Source organism: Trachemys scripta, chromosome 11 (genome assembly GCF_013100865.1).
Source record: "Trachemys scripta elegans isolate TJP31775 chromosome 11, CAS_Tse_1.0, whole genome shotgun sequence".
In the NCBI taxonomy this organism is placed as follows: Eukaryota; Metazoa; Chordata; order Testudines; family Emydidae; genus Trachemys; species Trachemys scripta.
Window position 1 is genome coordinate 72,319,191 of NC_048308.1, and position 25,914 is coordinate 72,345,104.

The 25,914-nt window shown below is 44.8% G+C and overlaps 2 protein-coding genes across 7 annotated transcripts in view; one reads left to right on the forward strand and one right to left on the reverse strand.

Annotated features, from left to right (window-relative positions):
* The window catches only part of LOC117884711 (anterior gradient protein 3-like), a 48,173-nt gene that overhangs the window by 15,502 nt on the left and 6,757 nt on the right, over window positions 1–25,914 (forward strand). The window contains exons 6-9 of one of the 3 annotated variants that reach the window (XM_034785352.1): window positions 2,712–2,788; window positions 3,321–3,384; window positions 7,553–7,636; window positions 9,799–10,703. In XM_034785352.1, coding sequence (XP_034641243.1) covers window positions 2,712–2,788; window positions 3,321–3,384; window positions 7,553–7,636; window positions 9,799–9,848 — 275 coding nt within the window. In that variant the 3' untranslated portion in view covers window positions 9,849–10,703. Of the gene's footprint in view, window positions 1–2,711; window positions 2,789–3,320; window positions 3,385–7,552; window positions 7,637–9,798; window positions 10,704–25,914 lie in introns of those variants that run through there. The other 2 variants (XM_034785353.1, XM_034785354.1) reach the window with 2 other exon arrangements.
* Window positions 16,211–25,914, reverse strand: part of USP40 (ubiquitin specific peptidase 40) — a 65,193-nt gene continuing 55,489 nt past the window's right edge. For all 4 annotated transcript variants that reach the window (XM_034785343.1, XM_034785344.1, XM_034785340.1 and 1 more), the window contains exons 30-32: window positions 24,420–24,515; window positions 23,702–23,796; window positions 16,211–17,391 (exon numbers count right to left, since the gene is read on the reverse strand). In XM_034785343.1, the coding sequence (XP_034641234.1) occupies window positions 17,283–17,391; window positions 23,702–23,796; window positions 24,420–24,515 (300 nt within the window). In that variant the 3' untranslated portion in view covers window positions 16,211–17,282. The remainder of the gene's footprint in view (window positions 17,392–23,701; window positions 23,797–24,419; window positions 24,516–25,914) is intronic.

Below are 25,914 nucleotides of genomic sequence, written 5' to 3' on the forward strand. Positions count from 1 at the left end.
TTTTGGAGTGCTTGACTTTGCAACCTTGATGTTGTTAGTTGGCTTGAGTGTTTGTGTGTTCTTTCCCTCAGGGCCGGCTTTACGCCGATTCCCCGGAATTGGGCCCTGCACCTAAGAGGGCCCCGCGCCCGTGCCTAAGAGGGCTCCGCGCCTTAGGCGCCTTTTTAATTTTTTTTACTCACCCGGCGGTGGTCCGGGTCTTTGGCGGCACTTCGGCGGCGGGGGGTCCTTCAGTGCCGCCAAAGCCGCCGGGTATTCGAATCGGGCCCTGCAGTTCCTAAAGCCGGCCCTGCTTTCCCAGCTCTGCGCAGATAGCTGGTCCAACAGAGCTCTGGGCTTCACAGTTCACTTCACAATGAAGTTTGAAAACAATAAGCAAGTACAAAACAGGGTCAGAATGGCAAGTGTCATGCAACCTTAATTATGGGCATCGCTAGCCGTGCCACTTCTAATTATTTTTATTATTTATAAAGGGACCTTCATGCTTATGGTATTCTGAAAATGGGATGAGTTAGATACTGGAAAAGAAGTGACTTGCCAATGGCATGCAGCAGCCATTCTCTGATCAACGTGGTCTAAAACATCTAGAAAAGAGGTTCTCAAACTGTGGTCTGTGGACCACCAGGGGTCTCCGAGCTCCATTCAGGGGGTCCGCGGATAGTTCCCTCTAAGGTGCGTGCCTGGGCAGCTGCACACGAGAGAATGAAGGGCCACCCACCTAATTAGTGGAGCCACGCAGGCATGACTCCACTAATTAGGTGCCTGGACCCTGGAGAAGACGCACATGTAAGGTGAGGTGGTGGCTTTGGGGGGAATAGCGGGTAGGTGGGAGGGGACAGTGGGGTGAGAAGAGAGGGTGGGGGGAATTTGGGATGTGCAGGGCTACAGTGGCCAGAGAAAGAGGCGACTTTCCCCAGCTTAAGGGCTGTAGCTGCCAGGGAGAGAGGCCCTCCTTCCCAGCCTCAGCTCTGTGGCTGCTGTGGCAGGGAGAGACACCCTCCCCTTCCCAGCCCCAGCTCAGGGACTGTGGTGGCGGGGGAGAGAGGGAGAGACCCCCCCCCCAGCCCCAGCTCGGGGGCTGCCATGGCGGGAGACAGATCCATCGCATCTGAAAGGTAAAACTACTGATACGAAAATATGAGTTGTGTGCTTTTATTTGTAGAACAAAAAAAGTTAAAAGTTTTTTTTATATATAGCACTTTTATATAGCGCTTTTATCCAAAGTGCTTTACAATAGTTATCTAACGATACAAACAACTTTTGGAAAGATCATTAAGTGGTCCGCCGAGACCTTCAGCAATTTTCAAGTGGTCCGTGGAAAAAAAAAGTTTGAGAACCACTGATCTAGAATAACTTTAGATGGGACTTCTCTCCAAATGTAACATCTCATCTGCAGGATGGCATCTCTCAGGATGCAGTGACTTCTAATTGCTCTGTAATGCCACCACAAGGCCTGAGAATTCAGTCTGGTGTGGCATTTTAAGACAGGACCTTCGAGCCTTCAAGAGCATCTGCCACCATCTATATTAGGGGCGGGCCACCATTTTGGCCTGAGGGCTGCATCGGGTTTCGGAAATTGTATAGAGGGCCAGTTAGGGGAGGCTGTGCCTCCTCAAACAGCTCTGTGTGGCCCCCAATCTACCCACCTCCGCTTCTCACCTCCTGATGCCCCCCCCCCCGCCGCCCCCGTTCCCTGACGGCCTCCCCAGGACCTTTGTCCCATCCACCCCGACCGCCCCCAGAACCCCTGCCCTCTGACCACCCCGACCCCTATCCACACCCCTGTCCCCTGACCACCACCGCAAACTCCCCTGCCCTCTATCCAACCACCCCTGCTCCCTGCACCCTTACCACGCTGCCTGGAGCACCAGTGGCTGGCGGGGCTACAGCCGTGCCGTCTGGCTGGAGCCAGCCATGCCACCACGTAGCACAGAGCACCGGATCACGCCGGGCTCTGCAGCTGCGCTGCCCCAGGAGCTCGCAGCCCCACCATCCAGAGCATGGCACCAGCAGTGCAGTGAGCTGAGGCTGCGGGGGAGGGGAACAGCAGGGCAGGGGCCAGGGGACGAGCCTCCCAGGCCAGGAGCTCAGGAGCCAGGCAGGAGGTCCTGCTGGCCTGATGTGGCCCGTGGGCCGTAGTTTGCCCACCTCTGATCTATATTTATAAGCCAGTCAATCATTCCAAGAGGGAATATTGGTACCTTTCCATTATCTAGGAAGAGACTTTTTTGCCAAAGAAAAGCTGATAAGATTAACTGCTCTATTAGCTTTTCATCCCACTGTAGGTCATTCAGAACAAACTGAGGATCATATGTAAATTCTGACCTCAGTATTTCCTGCAACATTTCAAGTACTTGTTATTATAGTGGTTTTAGTTCTATGCGGCATAAAACATGCATACCTGCATGATTCCTATTCTGTCTTGTAATGCCAACGACTATTGGAGGAAATCAAGTTAGATTTATGATTGAGTCCCACAAAGGGAATGAACTATTTTACATTACATCAAGCAGCAACTAGCTTCACAGGCAACAACAGATTTTTCTACTGCTTAGTTTATTAGTCCTGAATTATCCAAGACTTATCTAACATGTGCATGTGATAGTCTGAAGATGTTAACCATAAATTGGTGGTTTTAGGAACACTATAAGCTGATATAAAACAGTGAGCTGCAGATCAAATTCCCCACCTAAATTATTTATTTTTTTTAGCTTTAAAGAAAGCTTTTGTTTCCAGCCCAGAGATCCAAAAGATGGCTCAAGAGGATTTTATTATGCTAAATCTGGTGGTAAGATCATAATTTAAAAGTCATAATTATCAAAATATATGATGGGAAGCAGAATAAAGAGTCTTAATAGCAAATCAGAAATTGAGTTCTTTGCGGTTTTTTATTAATTATTTTATTTTCATTCAAATATCTGGTTTCCAAGTTGCTGGAAACCCACAACAGAGTTTGCTAAAAATTCCTTTTTTAGGAGGAGGAAGAGACAGAGACATTACTACTCTCAAATCCAGATATATTTATGTAATCCAGTCTCAAATAGTTCTTAGGACCTCTATCGTCAGGCCACGGTCAGTAATAGGATACTGAATTGAGTGGGACCTTGTTCTGATCCAACACAGCAAGCCCTACATAACTAACTATTGGTGCTGTGTTAGATGCAGGGGGAGGAGGGAGACTCCATAGAACCACCCCACAAATTGTACTTGAAGCGAAATAAAGAAGACTGATTAGTTTGTTCCATTTCTAGTGCTTTGACTGATGTGACAGCTGTTCTGATAATGACCTATCACAAAAAAGTTATTTAACTTTCTTTCAGCATTCGAGCACAGATGACAACATGGCCCCTGATGGCCACTATGTCCCTAGGATCCTCTTTGTTGGTGAGCTTCCCAATTCTCTGTGATAATCAAAACGGAACAATTGCCTTGTGTGATGTGTAGCACAGATTCCTTGCTTGGGCACCAGGGTTTGTTTTTTCAAGCTGCAGGACATTATGACCAAGCTTTGCAAAAGTGGCTAGTGATTTTTCTTGCCTAACCTGAGACATTTTAAAGAGATTTGCTTTTCAGAGGATGGCTGCTCAGCATTATATGAAAATTGGGCTCCTTTAAGGTGTAAAGTCGGGCACCAAAAAGTCAGTAGTCACCTTATTTAAATGTCACCATGGGCCAAATCCTCAGTTGGTATAAATCAGTGTAGCACCACTGACATCAACATACCAACTTATACCGATTAAGGAGCTGGTCCTATATATATATATACATGCAGGGCCGGCTCTAGGTTTTTTGCTGCCCCAAGCAAAACATTTTTTGGCTGCCCCCCACCCCAACCCCCCACCAGGCCAGGGCTCTCTCTCTCCCCACACACCAACTGCACCCTCCTGCCGCCCCAGCCCTGGGTCACTGGTAACTCACTCCCAGGGCGGGTCATTCAGCAGGAATGTTGGATGTGCACAGAACACAGACAGGATTGGCTCCCATATGGTTACAGAACTGCAGTAAAGTGGAACAATTTTCAGCATGTGTGATTGAAGGATATCTGGATGCAAATTATAAGAGTATCCTACACAAATGAGGAAAAGTTGAGGTGCCTTTATTATTCTTTTGTTCCATTCTTTGTTTCTATGGGGAATTTGCCAATGCAATATCACTGTCTTCCTTTTAAACAAATAAAACCAAAACAAACAAAAAAACCCAGCAATGGCTGTTGAAAATAGCAATTCCAGTTCTAATAACCACTGGGAAGCATTTCTTGCTCAATTTATTCTACTTTTTCTACAGCAAGTTACAGTGGATCAGTCTATTTGATTTGGGAAAAATTAAGTAACAGCTGCCCAATTTGACTTGAGCACTCCTGAATTTTGGGGTGTTCAAATCTGGAAGGCAGGTGCTAGATTCCCTTTCTGAATATTAGCTAAATCTGGAAAGGAAACGTCAATTTCTGCTTCCATGGCTCAGACGTGTAAATCCTCCTACGTGCCTGGTACTGTATCTAAAGCTGCCCAGGTCGAGAGCCTCCCCTCCCTTACATTTCATTTTAAATTCTAGTGGGATCCATGTACCTTCCTTGCTAAACTTCAGATAGAGAGGTGCACTGTCCATTTAGTCCACCCAATTCTTTCTTTGGAGGAGAGCCCAGGGCTGGGGCGGCAGGAGGTGCAAGTGGGGGGAGAGCACAGGGCTGGGGCAGCAGGTGGGGGCTAGAGCTGGGGCAGCAGGGGATGTGGGCGGGGGAGAGTCCAGGACTGGGGCAACACTGCGGTGCGGGGGGGGGGCAGCAAAAAACCTAGAGCTGGCTCTGTCCCTACCATTCACAGCAAGCTGCAGCATGAGGTTTCAGTTCCACACTCCTTCCCCCTCCCTTTCCTGTTAATTGTGGCCGAGGGAATGCTGGGAAATGTAGTTCTTTCCCTGCTCCAGGGCTGGCTCTATAGGCAGGGAGCTAGGCAGGGAACTACAGCTCCCAGGGCCTCCTATTGGTTCTCAGCTCCCATGCTGGATTCTTGTGCCCCTGCAAATTTGCCGCCCCAAGCAACTGCTTGCTTTGCTGGTGCCTAGAGCTGGCCTTGTATACATGATACAGACCCAACATGACATCATGCTGTAATGTGTGAAAATAGATAAGAATTAGACTCCCTGCCTATATCTGAATATTTATTAAGGATTCATTGGGCTTTCCAGGGACAGGGTCTAGCTCAGGGGCAGGCAAACTTTTTGGCCTGAGGGCCACATCGGGTTTCGGATGGCTGGCTGGTTAGGGGAGGGCTATGCCTCCTCAAACAGCCAGGTGTGGCCCAGCCCCCTATCCACCCCACCCCCCGCTTCTTGCCCCCTGACAGCCCCCCCAGGACTCCTGCCCCATCTAACCCGCCCTGTTCCCTGACGGCCCCCCTCAGGACCCCTGCCCCATCTAACCCGCCCTGTTCCCTGACGGCCCCCCTCAAGACCCCTGCCCCATTCACCCCCCCCGCTCCCTGTCCCTGACAACCCCTACCCCTGACTGCCCCCTGCTGTCCCATCCAACCCCTCCTCTCCTTCCTGACTGCCCCCCCCCCCGGGACCTCTGCCCCATCCAACCTAGGGTTACCATATTTTGAGCCTCCAAAAGGAGGACACTCCACAGGGCCCCACCCATACCCACGCCCCAACCCCGACCCTTTCCCAAAGTCCCCGCCCCAACTCCGCCCCCTCCCCTGCTTCCAGCGAACATTTGATTCGCGGGAAGCCTGAAGCAGGTAAGGGGGGTGCGAGGGGAAGAGGCGCGGCCCAGTCTGGCCCCCCCGGCGTCTCCAACCTGGGTCGGCTCGGGCCCTGGGGTGCCGGCCCCCCGGCCCACCCAGCACTGCCGGGCCCCCAGCCGAGCACCCCCGGCCCACCCAGCACTGCCAGTCCCCCCGGCGCCGCCGGCCCAGCACCACCGGGCCCGCATGTCCCGATTTTCCCGGACATGTCCGACTTTTTGGGATTTCCCCCCGGACGGGGATTTGGAGCTCAAAAAGCCGGACATGTCCGGGAAAATCCAGATGTATGGTAACCCTAATCCAACTACCCCTTCTCTCTGTCCCCTGACCACCCCCAGAACCCCTGCCCCTGACTGCCCCCCACCACTCCATCCAACCCCTCCTCTCATTCCTAATTGTCCCCCTGGGACTCCTGCCCCCATTCAACCCCACTCTCTGAATGCCCTGACCCCTATCCACCCCCTGCTCCCTGCCCCCTTACTGCGCTGCCTGGAGCACCGGTGGCTGGCGACGTTACAGCTGCGCAGCCTGGCTAGAGCCAGCCATGCTGTCGCCACCGCCCAGCACAGAGCACTGGGTCAGGCCGGGCTCTGCAGCTGCACTGCCCCAGGAGCTCACAGCCCCGCCGCCCAGAGCATTGTGGCGGCGTGAGCTGAGGCTGCGGGGGAGGGGGAACAGAAGGGGAGGGGCCGGGGGCTAGGAGCTCAGGGGCCAGGCAGGAGGGTCCTGTGGGCTGGATGTGGTCCACGGGCCGTAGTTTGCCTCCCTCTGGTCTAGCCTCATAAGCAGTAGTTCCAGGGGAAACTCAATGTAAGATTGTTGGGCATGAACGGGACAAAGACTGACCCTTTTTAACGACCACACCTACCTGGCACCATTACCAGTTTCGGAATGGCAGTTCAGAGGCATCTAGTCAGTCTATTGTCTAAGAGCCAGTCTAAGGCAGATACTAAGCTCTGAGATCCACAGGGCTGTTAGCCTAAAGCGTTTCTCAAATGCAGCTACCAGGGGCTTTACTTGCAGCTAGCTTCCTGGGCTGTGATGGGGGGGGGCACAAAGTAGAGCCCCCTCCCCCTCGATGTACCACCTTGGTGTTGGTTGCTGGGGCCAGCAGCAGGGTTGGGCCCTGCCCCCCTGGAGCACAATGTTGTAGGAGCAGGCAGCCAGTGAGTTCCCCACCTTCCCCGGCTTTGGGTTTCAGCCCTTGGGTGGCAGGGCAGCAAGCTCTGGCTGCAAGGCTTCAGGCTACAGCCCTGGCTGTGCACTGGCAGACCCCAGCCTCCAGCCGCATGGCTTCAGGCTCTGTTCCTGCACCTCATCCTCTGGCCATGGGGCTTCGGGCTCTGGATGCAGGACTTCAGGCTCCAGCCCCACACTGCCTCCCCGCACCCCTCCATCCAGGGCTGAATTTGTCCCCAGGCTTGCCAGGGCTGATTAAGTCTGCTGTGAAAAGTGATACATGTATGGTTTGTTAATGTCACTTTTCACAACAGACTTACTAGCTAGCAATAAATAAATTACAGGCATCTGGATGTTAATGTGGGCATATTTATTTGGTTTTCCTAAAGCAAATTAAGTATTTTAGGAAAAAGTGTGAGAGCGGCCACCAGCAACAGTTGATTGGCGCAGTCTAAGGCCACCAAAAATTTTGTCCTGAAAACCCCTGGCATAAACACAGTGTCAGAGTGCTTTGCTAATGAATACCATTTTTAAAGGCTTGAATCTCTCCCCACCTCCCAAAATTAAGCAGCACTGCTCCTTCCTAAAGACCTCCATTGCTAACATTTTGGACTTTTCCCCTCCTAAAGATCCCTCTATGACAGTTCGAGCCGATCTGACAGGAAAGTATAAGAACAGAATGTATGCATATGAACCAGAAGATATTTCAAACTGTGAGTGAAATAAGCAACATTTTACATGAAACAGTGTTAGTTTCATCTCAAGCTTATAACAAGACATGATCAGGCACCTTAGAGACTAACATTTATTAGAGCATAAGCTTTCGTGGGCTACAGCCAACTTCTTTGGATGCACAGAATGGAACATATATTGGGGAGATATATATATACACACACACACATACAGAGAGCATGAACAGGTGGGAGTTGTCTTACCAACTCTGAGAGGCCAATTAAGTGGGGAAAAAAAACTTTTGAAGTGATAATCAAGCTAGCCCAGTACAGTTTGATAAGAAGTGTGAGAATACTTACAAGGGGAGATAGATTCAATGTTTGTAATGGCTCAGACATTCCAAGTCCTTATTCAATCCTAAATTGATTGCTGGCACATGATGGCATATATCACACTGGTAGATGTGCAGGTGAACGAGCCCCTCTGCCATGTATATTGGCCAAACCGGACAGTCTCTATGCAAAAGAATTAATGGACACAAATCTGACATCAGGAATCATAATACTCAAAAACCAGTGGGAGAACACTTTAACCTGTCTGGCCATTCAATGACAGACCTGCGGGTGGCTATCTTACAACAGAAAAACTTCAAAAACAGACTCCAACGAGAGATTGCTGAGCTGGAATTGATATGTAAACTAGATACAATCAATTTAGGATTGAATAAGGACTGGGAATGGCTGAGCCATTACAAACATTGAATCTATCTCCCCTTGTAAGTATTCTCACACTTCTTATCAAACTGTCTGTACTGGGCTAGCTTGATTATCACTTCAAAAGTTTTTTTTCCCCACTTACTTAATTGGCCTCTCAGAGTTGGTAAGACAACTCCCACCTGTTCATGCTCTCTGTATGTGTGTATATATATCTCCTCAATATATGTTCCATTCTGTGCATCCAAAGAAGTGGGCTGTAGCCCACGAAAGCTTATGCTCTAAAATTTGTTAGTCTCTAAGGTGCCACAAGTACTCCTGTTCTTTTTGCGGATACAGACTAACACGGCTGCTACTCTGAAACCTAACAAGACATGGTATTTAAAGAAATAAGGATTTGAGAGTTTAATTTTTGAAAAGGGACCTATTTTAGTGGAACATCCTCTCAAACAGCTTGTTTTTGAAATGTTACATTTGCTTTGTTCATTAGCTCTCAACGGAAACAAGTGCCTTTGAGTATTGCTGGAAAGTTGAGCTTTTTATTTCTGACAACTTCCCTGACAATATCTGAATCTCTCAAAACTTCCTCAGGAAGCTGGTTGTAGAGGTGTGATAGACTGTGCAGGCCACAGCAGCTGACCTGCTTTCGTTCAAGGTTTTTTTGCAAATTTCAGTATTGGTTTGAAATTGACTCAGTTTGAAATTTCCATCAGTAAGTCACTAAAGTGGATAACGATTCCCACTTGCAATATTACCAATCCTGAGTGTTAATATAACAAGACTGCCCCTTAAAAAAACCACGAGGTCTTTAAAGCTGTATTTTGGGTTCTCTCTCTGCCTTCTGGTTTTAGAACCTTTACGGTACCTGGCAGATCATTTTCAAGCTTTTCTCTGAAACCATGAGGGCTAGAAACTTATGTTGTAAAATTAAAGGTGAGATTGTCACAGTCACATGACTCAAGGAGCTGGGACTTTAAGAAAAAAATCCAAACATTTTAAAACCTGTGATAAAAAAAAATCACAAGCATTGGCAACAGTGCACTTGTGCAGATCAGTAATATGTTAATCGAATTGCTCTGTTTCAAGGTTACAAACTCTGTTACTGAAATACTGATTAAAACAGAAGAGTGTGTTGCTCTAAATGTGAGTTTACACTAAATCCAGTTAAAATACATTCCCATCAGAAAAAGTAAAAAATCTACAACAAGTTTACAAATCAGTGTTTTCAAATATTTTCTGCAGAAAAATCCCCATGCAAAAAAGCTTTGCTAAGATATAGTTATGGTTGTGAACAGTTATCAATTTACAAATTGCTGGAAAGATATAATTATTTGAAAAAACAAACCATTTAAAAGTCAGGAGATTCAAAGCATAGTATAGTTTTATTTCCCACTCCCACATAATTTAGCTATATGGTCTGTACTGTACATTAACAAATGCACACAGCATCACCATATCAGTGCTTTCAGTAACTCAAGTGTTTTCTACAGTGATTGAAAACATGAGACGAGCAAAGACACTTCTCCACACAGAACTATGAACAATGGGCCTGACCAGATCTACACATGCCAGGGAAGCGGACGGATTGTACAGCAAAAGCCAGGGCTCGACAACCCTGATAGTGCAGAAAACATGAAAATACAAATCTGGAAGTTTAGTGGCATTAGTGCATTTTCAAATATTCTGTACATAGTGGCTTTTTCAAAAAAGGTTAATATGGAGGAAGTGGTGGTACTGAGGGATTAGACTAGAATACATTCAATCTTCTCTGAAATAACTCTATGGCAAAGACGTACTTACGTGAACCCTGTGTGCTATATGGGGAACAGCTGAACAGTACACTTCTTTCGTGTAAGTAACTGTTTATTTAGGAAGTTAGCAGGTTTACAAATCACTATACAAGCATCAGGATTCGGTTTTTACTCATGTTTACAAACCAATCTCTTTCAAACTTAATATTTAAAAAAGTGTCAAATGCAATGTTTTTTGGGGGCCAGTTTACTTTAATTATTGAATAAATGGTAACCAGATATCTAAGCATCCATTTCTGCTCTGTATTTTGCAGGGTATATACTTCCATAATTTTTTCCAAAACAAAACCCTATATTTTAACCATTTCTCTCTAATTATGGGCTATTGTTTTTTTCTTCCCATAAGAAGCTGCTAACAAATCTCGCAAATGAGTAATTCTTCACTTCTTTGCACGTGACCATTTCTGCTAGAAAGCCCCAAGAGAAGATTATCCAATGTTTTCTTTGGTAATAAACATCCAATAGTTTAATAGTTGGTTATGAATCACACCCCAGTACTCTGATTGGACACATCCACCATGTGAGTCTTTTATAAGCTGTAAGTCTGCTTTACCTTTTTCCTATCATCTTGTTTAAGTCCTCGACAGAGAAGGCAGCCATGGTTAAATATACTCTCTCATAGTCGTGTAGCAAAAATTAAGATGTGTAATTCTAAAGATTAAAATGCACACAAGGGCAAGCTGTATACATTTTCCAAGTTGTGTACTTACCCCTTACCTACTAGCCTACTGGGTGTCCTTGGGCAAAATCACTTCCTGTGCCTCAGTTTCTCCCTCCATTAAATGGCAATAATGATGCTGACCTCCTCTGTAAAGTGCTTTGAGATCTACTGATGAAAAGCACTAGGTCAGAGCAAGGTATCACATTACATTGTGAATTGCCACCATGACTAATGTAGGGCTCAGAAACTTTACCTGTTTTTAAAAACAAAGTCTTTACTATCATTCAAAGAACACAAAAGCATCTTCAATTTATTTTCTTCCAGTCCAACTTTTTTTTTTTTTAACCCTTTACATGGTTATTTGTTTGATATAAGCATGGCTACACTCAGAAAAGTGACTTGGAATAAGTATGTATTGCCATGCTTGTGATTCCCATCAAAATTGCTCCATTCATAACGATTTAATTTAACTGCCAGTCCTGCAACCTGAGTTTAGGATCTGAAAATCAGAGATTACTTTTGGGTCACACATGACCAAGTTCTGATTGCTGAATCTTTAATGACTTTATACATCATCCCAGAGGCAGAAGAGACTCCAAATGTCTCAAACCATCGCAATCATGTTTACATGATCACTTTTCAGACCAAACCCACACTTATGCTCAAGAACCTGATCCTGCAATAAGCATCTGAGAGGAAGACACAAGGCCTATGAAATCTCTTTAGAAATTAAACTTTGTTTTCCCTTTCTGGCATTAAGAACCTTCTCTAAATTACATTAGCATTTCTAGGGAGCTGTGGGATGAGAATAAAGATCTAGGTTTAATTCAAGTATTTTTTACAGTATCCACACAGAGATGGTGCCCCTGTGCTGAAGAGCTGACAATCTACATTTAGATGCGATGTGATGAGTGAGTGTAAACTTCTATAAGGAAGGTCAACATTTCAGCAGCACAATCATATGGTAACTTGCTGGCTTAGACTAGCCACGTTTAGGTTTTTTTTTTTTTTTTTTTTTTTAAAAACACATATGCATTTAACACACTTCGTTACATCCTGTGACCACTGACATGTCCTTGGGATATCACGGAGGAAGTGAATTAAGGAGGGATTGGAAGACAAAAGGGTGGAGGCTGTGTGGGCCATACATGGCTGCCAATGGAGGAAAACCACCTGGAGATAGCTGCAGAAGAGGACATCAAAGATGGCATAATTGCTGGAGGAGTGTGGGGGGGGGGTCAAGAGCAACACTCAGATTATAGGTTGAATACAAAGATGGAGGTGGAGTTATAGAGGGAAAGGAGAAGATGTTACCTCCATGCAGTGAAGGATTCAAAGAGGTGAATAACAGTCAGATTGATGGGTAAGGAAGATTATTTCAGCTGGGAGGAAGACAGGAGATGATCAGGGCACAGATGTCACATCTAGCTGCAGGTATAGATAGGAAGGGTTGGAACTTCACAACAGCTGGGAGAAAGAATGGCCAAGATTTGGCTACTGTAGCAGAATAAAAGATAGAAAATGGTTAATCAGTGGAATAACCAATGTTCACTTATTTCAAACAAACTTTTTTCTGTGTCAGTGATGAAGCAAGCATGATGGCTGGAGGCCAATTTTTATTCTCACTTGATATAAATTCTCCTAGATGATCAGAAAGGGAGTTTTAGCAAAACCAGGTATTTAACCCCTAATGATCACCAAAATCAGGTTTTTTGAGGGGGTCAGTTAAAACTTACAAGAGCTATATGGTGTAAAGGTTTATAGATTTGCTAGTGATGAGAGCATGAGGTTGTCTTCTTGCATGAGTTGCATGAGCAACTCTTCCTTTCTGAGATAGTCAGAGCTCCTTAAGAAAGGAACACAGAAAAAGATGGAACACTCTTGGGTGGAGCTCTGTTTGTGGGTGGAGCTCGTGAGTACCACTACTTTTTTCTGCACTGGATCCGCAGATTAGATAACATGAAATTAAAGTTACCTAATCCATGGGTCAAATGCAGGGGAAAAAAAAATAGTGCTTTGCATAAGCTCGACCCACAAACAAAGCTTCACCCAAGAGATACCAGAACAAGATACCACTTTGTGTGCTGCAAATCTTCATAGGAATCGTTATTATTCCTTTTCTTTCATGTGTATTCTGATGGTGGATTGCAATCCTTCTTTCTTGCCTGCTTTGATCAGGAGGGAAAGTGAATGTTATCCCGTTAGTGTTCTAGTTCAGCATCAACTCTCCACTGGAGGTAAATGGGAGCAGTTTACATCTCTGAGCTTCTTTATGGCTGTCTGCAGACTCAGGATTTGAGCATTGGCCTGCTAAACCCAGGGTTGTGAGTTCAATCCTTGAGGGGGCCACTTAGGGATTTGGGGCAAAATCAGTACTTGGTCCTGCTAGTGAAGGCAGGGGACTGGACTCGATGACCTTTCAAGGTCCCTTCCAGTTCTAGGAGATAGGATATCTCACTATGTTAAAGAATCTTCAGATTGTGAACTGTGTATTTGCTACAATAAAGACTGGAATAAATTTTAATTGAAAGCCTAGAAACTCGGGGGGGGGGGGGGGAGTTTGCAGGAGGGGAGTATTATGATGGTGGCCTCCAAAAATTACTGGCTCACCGAGCCCACTGGAAGCCAAACCCATTCAATCCCTGTTCTAAAATCCATCCACCCCCTATTCAAGATTTCACTGCCACATTGTCTATAGTGTCAAGAAGTTTCTTCTGAATCGAGCCCGAATTTGTTCTCTCAATGTTGCCACACATTTGTTCCTGTGCTACCTAGTTCCTCTCCCCTCTTGGAGTTTACCTCCTTCAGATATGTGTAGAATCTAATGTCTTTTTGGTCGTCACTTAGAAATAATTAGAGCTCAGAAAGCTAGTTATTTAACAAGTGAGTTCTACCAGCTCCCTAATCACTTAGGCAAACTGTAGGAAGTTTTAAGAAAAAACATTTTTCCCATAATGAGGTGTCCAGAGCTGAATACAATACTCCAGAAGCAGTCTCGTCAGGGCTGTACTGAGATCAGGCAGATAAAAGATTAAAACTGATTATTTAAAAAGCCTAATTTTTTTTTTAAATGTTCACAGGTTCACTGACCTCCAGAAGGTTTGTGATATTTCTTTTGAAAGAGAGAATGAACAGATTAACATAAATATATCTAAGTTAGATTTATGGGGCCACAAGTTAGCAGTCTTTTTTGAAGATGGGGAAGATCTAACAGTTTCAGTTATCAGTACACACAAAGCTTCAATCATGCAATGGAACGTGCCTAGGAATACTCAGTGGAGAGGCGCCAATGGAGCGCCACCCAGGTCTGCTGGTGTGGATCAGACTGTTATACGAGGAAGTAAGTCTGTTTGAAAATTGGGATGAATATAAAATAGTCAGGCCTATATACTATACATGTTAGAGCATTAGGAAAACTAGCAAATTCAATAGTTCTTTTCACAGAATCTCACCTCCTATTCATCCAAGCTATTTATTTTACTTGTTGAAAATAAATTTTAAAATAGAAGCTCAGTGTTTCAGACATTTTGGATAGCCATTCATTTATTCCTTCTCCATGTTCATTAGTTAGTAACCAATCTAAAATGTATATGTTACAAAGAGAGCACGAGTGAAACATTTGTTATATACATATATAAACAATTCTTTATTCAGTTTCTGAAGCAGACTTGGATAATAAAGAGCAAAGCTTCTCCTCACATTGGAACATAACTGTGACAAATTGTGGAATCATGAAACTCAATTTTAAAAAGGTATTTTTCCCTTTAACGAAAATCCTCATTGTGGACTGATCCTCAATAACTTTTCTTAAAGTCTTTCAAGCCAACAATAACTCAATATTGGTTCAGTGCAGTCATTGCTACACTACACTTCAATAAAGGCACATACTACAATACCCACTTAAGTACTTAATCTATATCTAAATTTCTCTGAGCTTCAGGTCTTTGAAAAGTATAAGCTTCACTTATTAAAGGAAGATGGAAAGAGAAGGGATAGTAGAACTTTCCGACATAGGAACAGAATAATAAAAAAAGTCAGCAAATTAAATGTAATGTAATGAAATAGCTTGCAAGCACACAAATTCTTTCCTTATTTACCAAATTTTTATCTTGGTACTCATTATGTGAAGTGTCTTCTGAAAAATGTGTGGCTTAACAAAATGTATGTAAAATGGAAAAAGGCTGTGCAAAACAAGGTCAGTTTGAGGGAGAGACAACTTTGCTGGCCTCTGTCAAGTCTTTCAAGAGAATCCTTCCATAAATATAGCATTACATAATTCAACTGCACTTAGCTCAAATAAAGAATAGAACCAAATAATTAGCGATTAAAATATCTCCTTACCTCTCGACTAAAGCCCCAATTCAAGGAAGGACCTAAGCACCTACTTAATTTGAAGCACATATGCAGCCACAGTGAGTCAGGACTATTCAAATGCTGAAAGTTAAGCATATGCTGAAATTTTTTGCTGAATCAGAGCCTGAAGGCTGGGGACTCAGTCACTCTGAAGCTCTGTCAAAACAGTAGAATTCTGCTCACCTTAACAGCAGGATCTTCCCACTTCTCTCCCAAAGTTTTAATAGTCACCATAATGAGGTCTTCTACTACTAAGACTACTACACTTACAAAATAAACGATACAAGATTTAGTAACATACTCTAAATCAATACAGGTACTGTATCCAGTCACTTTGGCAGCAGTAGTTGAATTATAATGAAAACATTTCACTTTCTTTTTCAGAAACTGTGTTAGAACACTTCCTTTTAATAGTTTTACAGGGGTTTTTCCAGCCATGACTGCAAGGTTTTGTAATGTATCTGATCAGATAATTAGTTTTCTCAGCCTTCTAATAGAGAAAGGCAAACTTGAAGCATGTGATGAACACTTAATTGTAGCTCAGTTAAGGATATGCGGTTATTTTTAATTTATATATATCCCACTCTCATCCTATCATCTAATACATGTTAAAAAAGTACAGTTTATTACAAACGATATATGCTCCAGTGTTTGGTTAATTCAATGTATTAACACCAACACTCTTTCTGAAGAAACCACTGAACCTGACTGCAAATGAAATTATGATGCATGTATTATAAGGGAACATATAAAAAAAAGAGTTTAGTAATTGTAAGCACTGAAAAATATTTTACAGAAAGATACTGAGAATTAATTTATTAATTGTAATGACCCCAGTTACCACACACATTGGTAGAAAGATGTAGTTTCATCATTGAGCAAGAACTAGTCTTATAATAATACAGTAAATGTTTTATTTACCATAATCCACAACAGCCTTGGACAGCACAGTGTTTAGCTGGTATTAGAAGCAACCACGTATTCTGTTTCGGTTATACATACCCCTTTTATTATTGGGGATGTAGAACCAGCTGTACAACACCCAGAGAAGAAACATTTTTCTGCCCCCCCCCCCCCTTTTTTTCTTTTAACCTATTGAGGGCTGTCAGTCAAGCAAAATTACAAAGGTCCATTTAATTTGATTACCTTAAAATAAACACAATAACCTTTTCCTGAGTAAAAAAAAGTTCAGTATTCCATCAAACTCTTTCCTTCTCTCCTAAACTTTTTAATAATTTAGTGTATATTGAAAAAGGAGGCATCTAGAGAAGAAAAACAGCACAGCGACAATATATTTCTAATTTATAGATGCAGCTCTCCAGACCTTTTTAGGTTTTGAACACATTTGCTCCTTACTTTGGCCAGTTTAGTGTATTTGTTCCGGAGATTAAGGAAATGCTGAAATCAATTTCTGCTCATGTTCCCGATTAACAGAGAGAGCTTCATTATATGGCAAGGAGTAGAGTTTGGACTTGTTGCACAATGGAAAGATTTAACATAACAGAAGAGGCAAGTACTGAAATGTCACACACACTGTTTAAATCAGTCACTTCTGCAGGGCTCAGATAGAAAACTATTAGTTTGCTGTTGGGCTGGAATTACCAATGCTGCAGAAAAAAAATAGATCAACAAAATGGCTGCAGAGAGAGGGGGTGGGAGCATGAACCCAATTTTGATTTAAACTGTTATAAAGCTCAGATTTATCAACCAGGCATGTGAACAAAACCTAAGATCTAATAATTTCAGAAGTCAAAAGAGTCAAACAATTCCTTTTAGAAGTTACATGCCTGCATGAAAAAATAGCTTTGTAGTGATGGTATAGGATAGCAATGTCAGATAAAAATACATATATGATTATTACAAAATAGTCACTGAAAGATTATGTACTATAGTAATCCATTTTCTCATTGATAAAGTGCATTTATCTAGCCTGAGAGTAAGTTCCACATTGATAAAGGAATGCTAAAGCACTTCACCAATATAGATTACAGGAAATCCAGAGCTGTCCTGAATCCTACAGCAGTTGTCTCAGCAGAGAGTCAGGAGGACATTTCTGAGAAGACCATCCCTCTGCCGGTCCAGTTGAGGTATTCCATTCTAATTCAGTACATCATTGGCAAGGGTCACTCAGCAAGTCACCTGTCCAATGCTATCTGAAGATTCCCACATTGATGGAAAGAGCCACTTCTGGTTTACGATGCTTAGTAGCCACTTTTCCCTCAGAGAAAACATCGTTCTGTAAACGCTGCGCTTGTCGGCTATAGGAAAATCAGACAGTGATATTTGCACTACAGCTTAATATTAATATCAGTGTACTTCTAGGAAGCTGTAAATCAATTTGGAACCTGATTATTACTTTGGCAAAGATGACATTGCACTCCCATACTTGCTAATTGTGTATTTAAGCGTGCCCCAGGTGACCAAAGGGCTGATTTTCCACTGCTCTGTATCTTGGGAGGTCAACCTGTGCAGAGAGGGTGTAACATGCTACAAAATCAGAATGGTCACACAAAATGCAAGCTAGGGGAGAAGGGAAGTTACTTACATGTAACTGGAGATTCATCGAGATGTGTGGTCCCTATCTGTATTCCACTGAGGGAATGCACACGTGCCATGCACCGGAAATGGAGCTTTTCAAAAGTGGTAGTGTCTGTTCCGTACACGCACCCCTGCACTGCTTTGTGATTTCACCCGAGGCGATAAAGGACGGGGTAGGACGGACACATTTTTCGTTCCTTCTCCACCTACCATATTCACAGCAGAGGTGAAGGAGGATGGGATTGGAATACAGATAGGGGCCACACATCTTGAATAACCTCCAGTTACAGGTAAGAAACCTCCCCTTCTTCAAGTGATGGCCTCTATTGTATTCCACTGAGGGTGATTAACCCTAGTTTCGAGGAGGGTCCCAGGAAGAGGATGGAACTGTGAAGTGGAAGACCGCTGCACCGAACAAGGTGTCCATCGCAGAATCATGCACTAGAGCATAATGAGAAGAAAAGGTGTGTACCAAACTCCACCTGGTTGCCTACATAGGTCCGCAAGGGGTACATCATGAAGCGCAGCCGTAGATGATGCCTGTGCTCTTGTGGAATGGGCCCAGATCCACCCTGTGGGGACCATCCTGATAGTTGATAGCACAGTGTAATGCATCCTGAGACCCACTTCAAGGTTCTCTGGATGGAGATGGCCTGCCCTTTAGTTCTCTCTGCTCCGGCAACAAACAGTCTGGGAGACTTCCAGAATGGTTTTGTCCTTTGTAGGTAAAAGGCCAGGGCCTTACAGACGTTGAGGGAATGAAGCCGCCGTTCCTCATCTGAGATGTGCAGTTTGGGAAAGAAAGTGGGTAGGTGTATGGGTTGGTTGAAGTGGAAGCAGGAAACCACCTTTGGCAGAAACTTGGGATGTAGGTGCATAAGGAGACCTTGTCTTTATGGAATGTGGTGAAAGGGGGATCTGCCATCATAGCCCCCAGTTCACCAACCCTCCTTGCAGAAGTAATTGCAACTAGGAAAGCTACTTTCTTAGAGAGAAGAGAAAGAAAGCAGAGGCCAGAGGTTCGAAAGGGGGTGGGGGTTCTTTAATGAGGGGAGGACCAGGTTGAGATCGCACTGAGGAGCAAGTCTGGACGGATGGGTATTTGCATACAAAGTCCTTCCAGAATCAAGCAATCAAGGAGTGGGTGAAAATGGAATGCCCTTCCACAAGAGACTGGAAGAAATGATTGCTACGTGCACTCTGATGGAGCTGAGGGCAAGCCCCGAGGCCTTTAGAGACAGAAGCTAGTCTAATAGCATAGGGATGCCCACGGCTTCAGGATACGACCTCTATGTTGGGCCCAGGCAATGAAATGAGACCACTTGGCCTGATAGGACTCCACAAGGCGATCCTTTCTACTACTGGAGAGACTATCACAGACAGCTGGCAAGCAGTCCTGTGCTAGCAGAGGCGTTCATCCAAAAACCAAGCTGTCAGGTGAAGTGCCCTTGGATTGGAGTGTCTGAGTTTGCCACTGTGTTGCATAAGTAACTTGGGGAACACTGGTAGTGGGAGCGCGGGATGTTTTGACGTGCAGAGAAGAAGAGGGAACCAGAACTGGCAAGGCCAATATGGGGCAAGCAGGATGACCGTCACCCTCTCCCATCTGAGTTGGCAAAAAATGAGTAGTAGGAGTGGCAGTGGAGGGAAGACCGTTGTTCCAGTCCAACTAGTCAACGATCAGTGTGTTCCCCCTACAAGTGGGTACCGAGGCCTCCCCTGGAGCAGCATTGGATGCAATTGGTGTTGGTGTGAGATGCAAAGAGTCTCTGGTCAGAGTTCCCCAGCAGCCGAAAACATCCATGACTACTGTGTTGTGCAGCACCCATTTGTGGTCAGTTGCAAAGTTTCTGCTGAGGGTATCAGCAATCACATTCTGGGTTCCCACAAGGTAGGCTGTGGCCAGGAGTATAGGCTATGATATGCACCATTTCCAGAGGTGTACAGCTTCCGCATACAGTACTGGGGACCGTGTGCCACCTTGCTTATGTAGTAAACTGCGGTGGTGTTGTCCAACATGGCCAGGACATGATAAGAACAGACAGCTGTTAAGAATGTGTGGCATGCCTTGCATGCTGCTCGTAGTTTGAGGAGGTTGATGTGCATCCTGGCTTCTTCGGCCATCTAAGTGCCTTGTGTCATGCAATGTCTCACTGGGTTCCCCAGCCCTCGAGTGATGCAGCAGTTATAATTGTAACACTCGGTTATAATTGAGGAAGGGAGGAAGGGTTTGTCCACCATTAAAGGGAAGAGATGACTTCCAGTGGAATGGTGAGAGGGATGCCCATGGATGGGCACATGGGGGAGCAGATTGTAGCCAGAGTTGTAGATAGCGGAGGTGTAGATGAGCAAAGGGTGTGACATACATGCACGCTGCAATGTGAGCGAGGAGGGAAAGGCAAGTTCTGGCTGAGACCAAGGGACTGATGTCACCAAAGATGATCAGATCCAGTAAGTGCTGGAACCTGTCTTTTGGCAGATAGGCGTGTGCGGAGGCCGCATTGATGCATGCTCCTATGAATTCTAGGAATTCTATAGAGCGCAAAGTTGATTTTACTACATTGATGCTCATTCTTAGGGAAGAGTAAATAAGTTGGGATGTCAATTCCCAAGCTTCTTTTCTGGACCGTGACACCAGCAGCCAGTCATCTAAGTACAGAAGGACAAGGATTCCTTGTTGCTGGAGGTGACCCGCTATCATAGAGAAAACCTTTGTGAAGGCTCGTGAGGCAGTGATATCTCAAAACAGCATGGGCAGTAGGTGAACCGCGGGCTTGGGGAAGCTAGTCCCTGGCCCTGCCCGCCCCTTCCACCTGAGGCCCGGCCCCTCTGCCCCTGCTGAAGCCCACCTGAGGAGTGTAAACAGGATTCCCTCCTCATAACTACGGCTGCAATTATTTCACAGAGGTCGCAGAAGTCACAGATTCTGTGACTTTCTGTGACCTCCATGTCTTCTGCAGCGGCTGGTGCGGCTGACTTCAGGGCCATCCAAGCAGCTGGCCCCAGCAGCTCCTGGAGACCATCCAGAGAGCGGTCCCCGGAAGCAGCGGCCAGGGGGCAGTCAACCCCCAGTCAACTGGAGCAGGGCTCCCAGCCCAGCGGGGCCCCAGAAGTAGAGATTTAGTCAGGGGTATTTTTGGTAAAAAAGTCATGGACACGTCACAGGCCATGAATATTTATTTATTGCCCGTGACCTGTCCATGACTTTTACCAAAAATACCCCGGACTAAATCTTAGCCTTACTCATGACTATTCCAATTGCCAAAACTCACTAAGATGTGTCTGCCGAATCAACTGCAGCCTGAAGTATGGCCTTAACGACAAACTTGCTTTCCTCTAGACTAGCTTGGAATTCAAAATGATCCCGTTGAGGTAGCTTATCTGTGAATTTTGCCATCTGTCCATAGTGTAAGGAGTTGTATATGGCCATTAGCACCAGATGGTTCGAGATCTGGAACTGGAGGCTAAGGAGACGGTCCAGCCTCTTGGTCAGTTGGGGTGGAGCGTGGGTGCTGTTGTTTACCAAGCTGCTTAGCAGCCTGATTCACCAGGGAGTTGGGCGGAGGAAGAGAGAACAGGAACTCTGACTCCTTGGGTGTCCGTCCCTTTCACGGTTGGGGGCACACATGGCCAGGGCCTGCCACACAGTGCGTGCAGGTTGCAGAATGTCCTCATTGATCAGTAGGGCCACTCTGGCCAGTATCAAAGAATGCAAAATGTCTAATAGGTGGCACTGCTTGTTCTGCATATTTTCCCATGGTATTTTGAGGGCATGAGCTATCTTATGTAGCAGGCTCTTGAAATTGATGGTAGTTGTCTGGGGGAGAGGAGGAGATTGATAATCTCATCCAGCGATATTGAAGGACATTCCTCTGGATCTGCCAGTGTGGGCTCATCAGGGTATCATCTAATCCTGGTTCTGAGCATCTATTCGGCAAAGGACAGGTTGGTGATACAGGAGAGTCCTCCCGTATTGAACAGGACAGTTCTGAAGGTAAATATTAGGGCCATGAGCTCCAATATGGCCAGCCTGGTTGATTCTGGCCATACTGTTACAGCAGTATAGTCCAGAGATACCAGTGGCTCCTGGGTTAAGGTAAGGGAGGGTATTGCCATGGTGCCATGGGACCTTCTGATAGTCATGTCTTCGGAACGGAAGCGGTGGGCCATATGTAATCTCCGGGCCCTCAGACTCCGAGGAGGAATTGGAGTCCTGCATCAATGGTGGTACTGACGGACCCAAGAGTGTCGTATGAACACGGCCAAAACGTGGAATATTGGATATGGAGATGGGCTTTTAGGAGGTGAGAGTACTGGGCATGCAGAGAGTGCATCTCTCCCATTGTCAACAGTTCATGAGGCCCGGGAGTGGTTGCGAGTCTCCCTGGAGTCAACACCACCTGATCGATGGACGGAACCAAAGCCAGTAAGATTCACTGATTCTGAGACAGGCATTCACTGGACGCTGGTGGAGCTAGTGCCTGGGTGTGCTGGTCTGTAACCAGGACTGGCAGATCTGGCAAGCAATGCAGGCTTTTGTCACTCTTGTGGGTCTTACCCTTACCCCTCCTTGGCCAGAGCTCATGGATAGCAGAGCATCTTTCTTAGCCCTGGAGGAAGAGCTACTGCCATGTTTATGCGTGTGCTTCCGTGATTCATGGCTAGGCTCTGGCATGGGTGCATAGCACTGGTGGAGCCAGTCTGGGGTTCCGTGGCAGGTGGTGTACTCTTGGGAGTGTTCAGGGTGATGGGCGGGGGGAGAAAGAAAGGGGGGGGGGGAGTTCCCCGGCCAGGGTCTGACTGTGGCCCCATGGTGACCTCCAGGAGGTACTTCTTAAAGCAGAGGGCTCTGCCTTCCCTTGTATGGGCAGGGAAGGAGAGAAAGAGATGCTATACCTGGACATAGTGTGGGCTTCCCCCAAGCACTAAAGACAGCACCGGTTTTTGTCACTGAGAGAGAACAAACAAAGGCAGGAATCCTGGCCTCTTTGTCATGCTCCAGTACCCAGAGGCGGGTTTGCTGGAGACAGGGGATTTTTTGTGGGGAACCACCAAGGCAGTGTCCTGAGTCCGGAGATTTGCAGGACTTTCAAAAACAAGGAAACTACAACATAAAACAACAAAATCCTGAATAAAGAATAGAAACAGGTCTTTTTGAGAAAAGTTTGGAAAATGTGTCACCAAGGATGAGAAGAGAACTGAAGCTCCAACTTGGACCATGCGGTGGTGAAAAGGAACTAAAAATGCAGTCAGTTCACATTGCCCTTTATTGCCTCGGACGAATCCACTGGGCAATGCAGGGGCGCATGCATGGACCAACAGACACTACTACTTTGAAAAGCTCTGGGCATATGCCCATTACCCTCAGTGGAATACAATAGGGACCATCACTCGAAGAAGAACTGAGCCCCACAAGTTGAATGGGTTCATGGTACAGAAATAGTATTAAAAACAAGAAGTTTTTGAGGCACCTTACAATCAACTCAGGATTGAATAAGGACTCGGAATGGCTGAGCCATTACAAACATTGAATCTATCTCCCCTTGTAAGTATTCTCACACTTCTTATCAAACTGTCTGTACGGGGCTAGCTTGATTATCACTTCAAAAAAAAAATTTCTCTTACTTAATTGGCCTCTCAGAGTTGGTAAGACAACTCCCACCTGTTCATGCTCTCTGTATGTGTGTATGTATATCTCCTCAATATATGTTCCACTCTATATGCATCCGAAGAAGTGGGCAGTAGCCCACGAAAGCTTATGCTCTAATAAATTTGTTAGTCTCTAAGGTGCCACAAGTACTCCTGTTCTTTTTGCGGATATAGACTAACACGGCTGCTACTCTGAAAGAAGTTTTTGAATTACTTTTATTCAGTGCACCCCCTTTGGTACTGTCAGGACTGAAAACTGTTACTGGGCATTGACTATCCTTAGTTACATCTTCTGCCTCAAAGTATCACAGCACTAAAAATCTGTGAAAACTAGTAAACCCCTTTGCATATCTGAGAACACAAAAATACTGTAATAAATACCTTTTCTTTTTTTCCATTGCAAGCTGCCTCTGTGTCTCCTTCCCAATATCATCTCTCACAGTACTGAAGTCCTTACCATCCTCAAGTAGGAGATTCTGTTGCCAGAAAGTATTGAGTGCATTAGTTTATTGTTTTAGTTCTCATAATATATTACATCAGCCTCTTAGCAGTTTAATACAATTCATTTGGCTGAACATACACCTATACCCCGACATAACACGAATTCGGATAAAATGCGGTAAAGCAGCGCTACAGGGGGTCGGGGCTGCACACTCCGGCGGATCAAAGCGAGTTCGATATAACGTGGTTTCACCTATAATGCAGTAAAATTTTTTGGCTCCTGAGGACAGCGTTATATCGGGGTAGAGGTGTATTTTTAAAACTTACAATCTTTGGACCAAAACACTTGGGTTACTGAATCTGAAATAAAACAGAGTGGTGGGATCCCCACAGTACCCTCCGCACTCTTCCATTAGGCTGGTAAAGAGCATCGGGAGAGGAAGCAACAGGAACAGTGCCCTGTCCCCACTTTCACACAAAGTGGTGACAGATGTTTATATGCAGTCACTGTCATACCCATGCAAAGGGATACAGAAGAATGAGGCAGAAATCAGGACACAGTGGATATTATTACTGTTGAAACTAAGTGCTTGTTCACTAATACGACTGGCTGTTAAATCCCAGCTATTTTCACAACTGTGTTAATTCTTAAGTTTACCTTTACACCGATAATGTCTCCATCTTTCAGGTGAAAGGGTGCTGACTGCAAACTCTCCTGTTTTTTCTTCCGTTTCCTCTTTGAAATTTGCTGGGTCTGAATAAAGCCAAAGTATCAAAGTGTTCACATGTCCTAAGCCTACAGATTTCAGAGATTCTTAAACTGATTTTTGTTGGTTTCACCTTCTAAGGTATAAAACTCCTGTGGGCAGCTGCTCTTCAGCAACTGAAGAGTCTTATTTATTCTTAGAATTGCACATGCACCTATGTCAACAAGTTTTCCTCCACGTAGGCCCCTTACCCTCATTCACCCTGAGGTTTCCCACTTATCCTTCCTCTTCTCCATACACATACTTTAAATCTCCCACATCCCTCCAACAAAGGAGGTCTAGATTATACTACATTTATAATCAGTTAACTATGGTCCTTAATCAGAGGATCTGCTTACTTCAGCAGAACTCTGTGTTATTTCCGTAAACTCATTCCAGCAACTATGGGATTAGAAAAAAACCAAAAAGAAAGAACAAAAAAAGCACACATGAAAATCCAAACCTGCATTTATGGTTATATATATATATATATATATATATATATATATATATAAAATCACATATTAAAATGGTTTCTGGTTTTATACTTATCTCTGGCCTGAAACCTTAGAAAGCTTTTCAATCTACATAAGCAATTTCTAAAGTACAGTAAAAGAAGCTGAGTGGAGCATTTCACCATGTGATCAATGCCACTTCCATCCACCCCAAAGAGCTTTTACCTCATTAACATCGCAGAACTTGGAAGTTCTACTGCAGGGGTGCCATTTCAGATTGGGGAGGGGAGGCGGGAGACTTTAACTGTGATTCCAGGGGCTACTTAGGCACTTGAAAACTCTAGGTTTTTGACAGATAACTTAGCAATTAGCTGACAGGAGCACTGTATCTAATTCCTATCTAAAAGAAAGAAAATTAATAATTATTAAACCCACTCAGCTCTAATACTAACACGTTCTGACATCTTTTGGCAAGTCACTTAAGGGACACTGGTTAGGTTTAAAATTTTAATGTATATTTTTATTTTGTTACTAACTCTACAGAGAGAGACTGACCCCGTCAGGACTTCTGGGTTCTATCTCAGCTCTGGGAGGGGAGTGGGGTCTAGTGGGTTACAGCAGGGGGTATAGATAAGGTTATATATAAGAACAGCAGAATGGCCATACTGGGTCAGACTAAAGATCCATCTAACCCAGTATCCTGTATTCCCACAGTGGTCAATACCAGATGCTACAGAGGGAATGAATGAACGGAACAGGCAATCATTGAGTGATCCATCCCCTGTCGCCCACTCACAGCTTCTGGCAAACAGAGGCTAGGGACACCATCCCTGCCCACCCTGGCTAATAGCCATTGATGGGCCTTTCCTTCATAAACTTATCTAGTTCTTACTGGAACACTGTTATAGTTTTGGCCTTCACAACATCCCTGGCAACAAATTTCACATGTTGA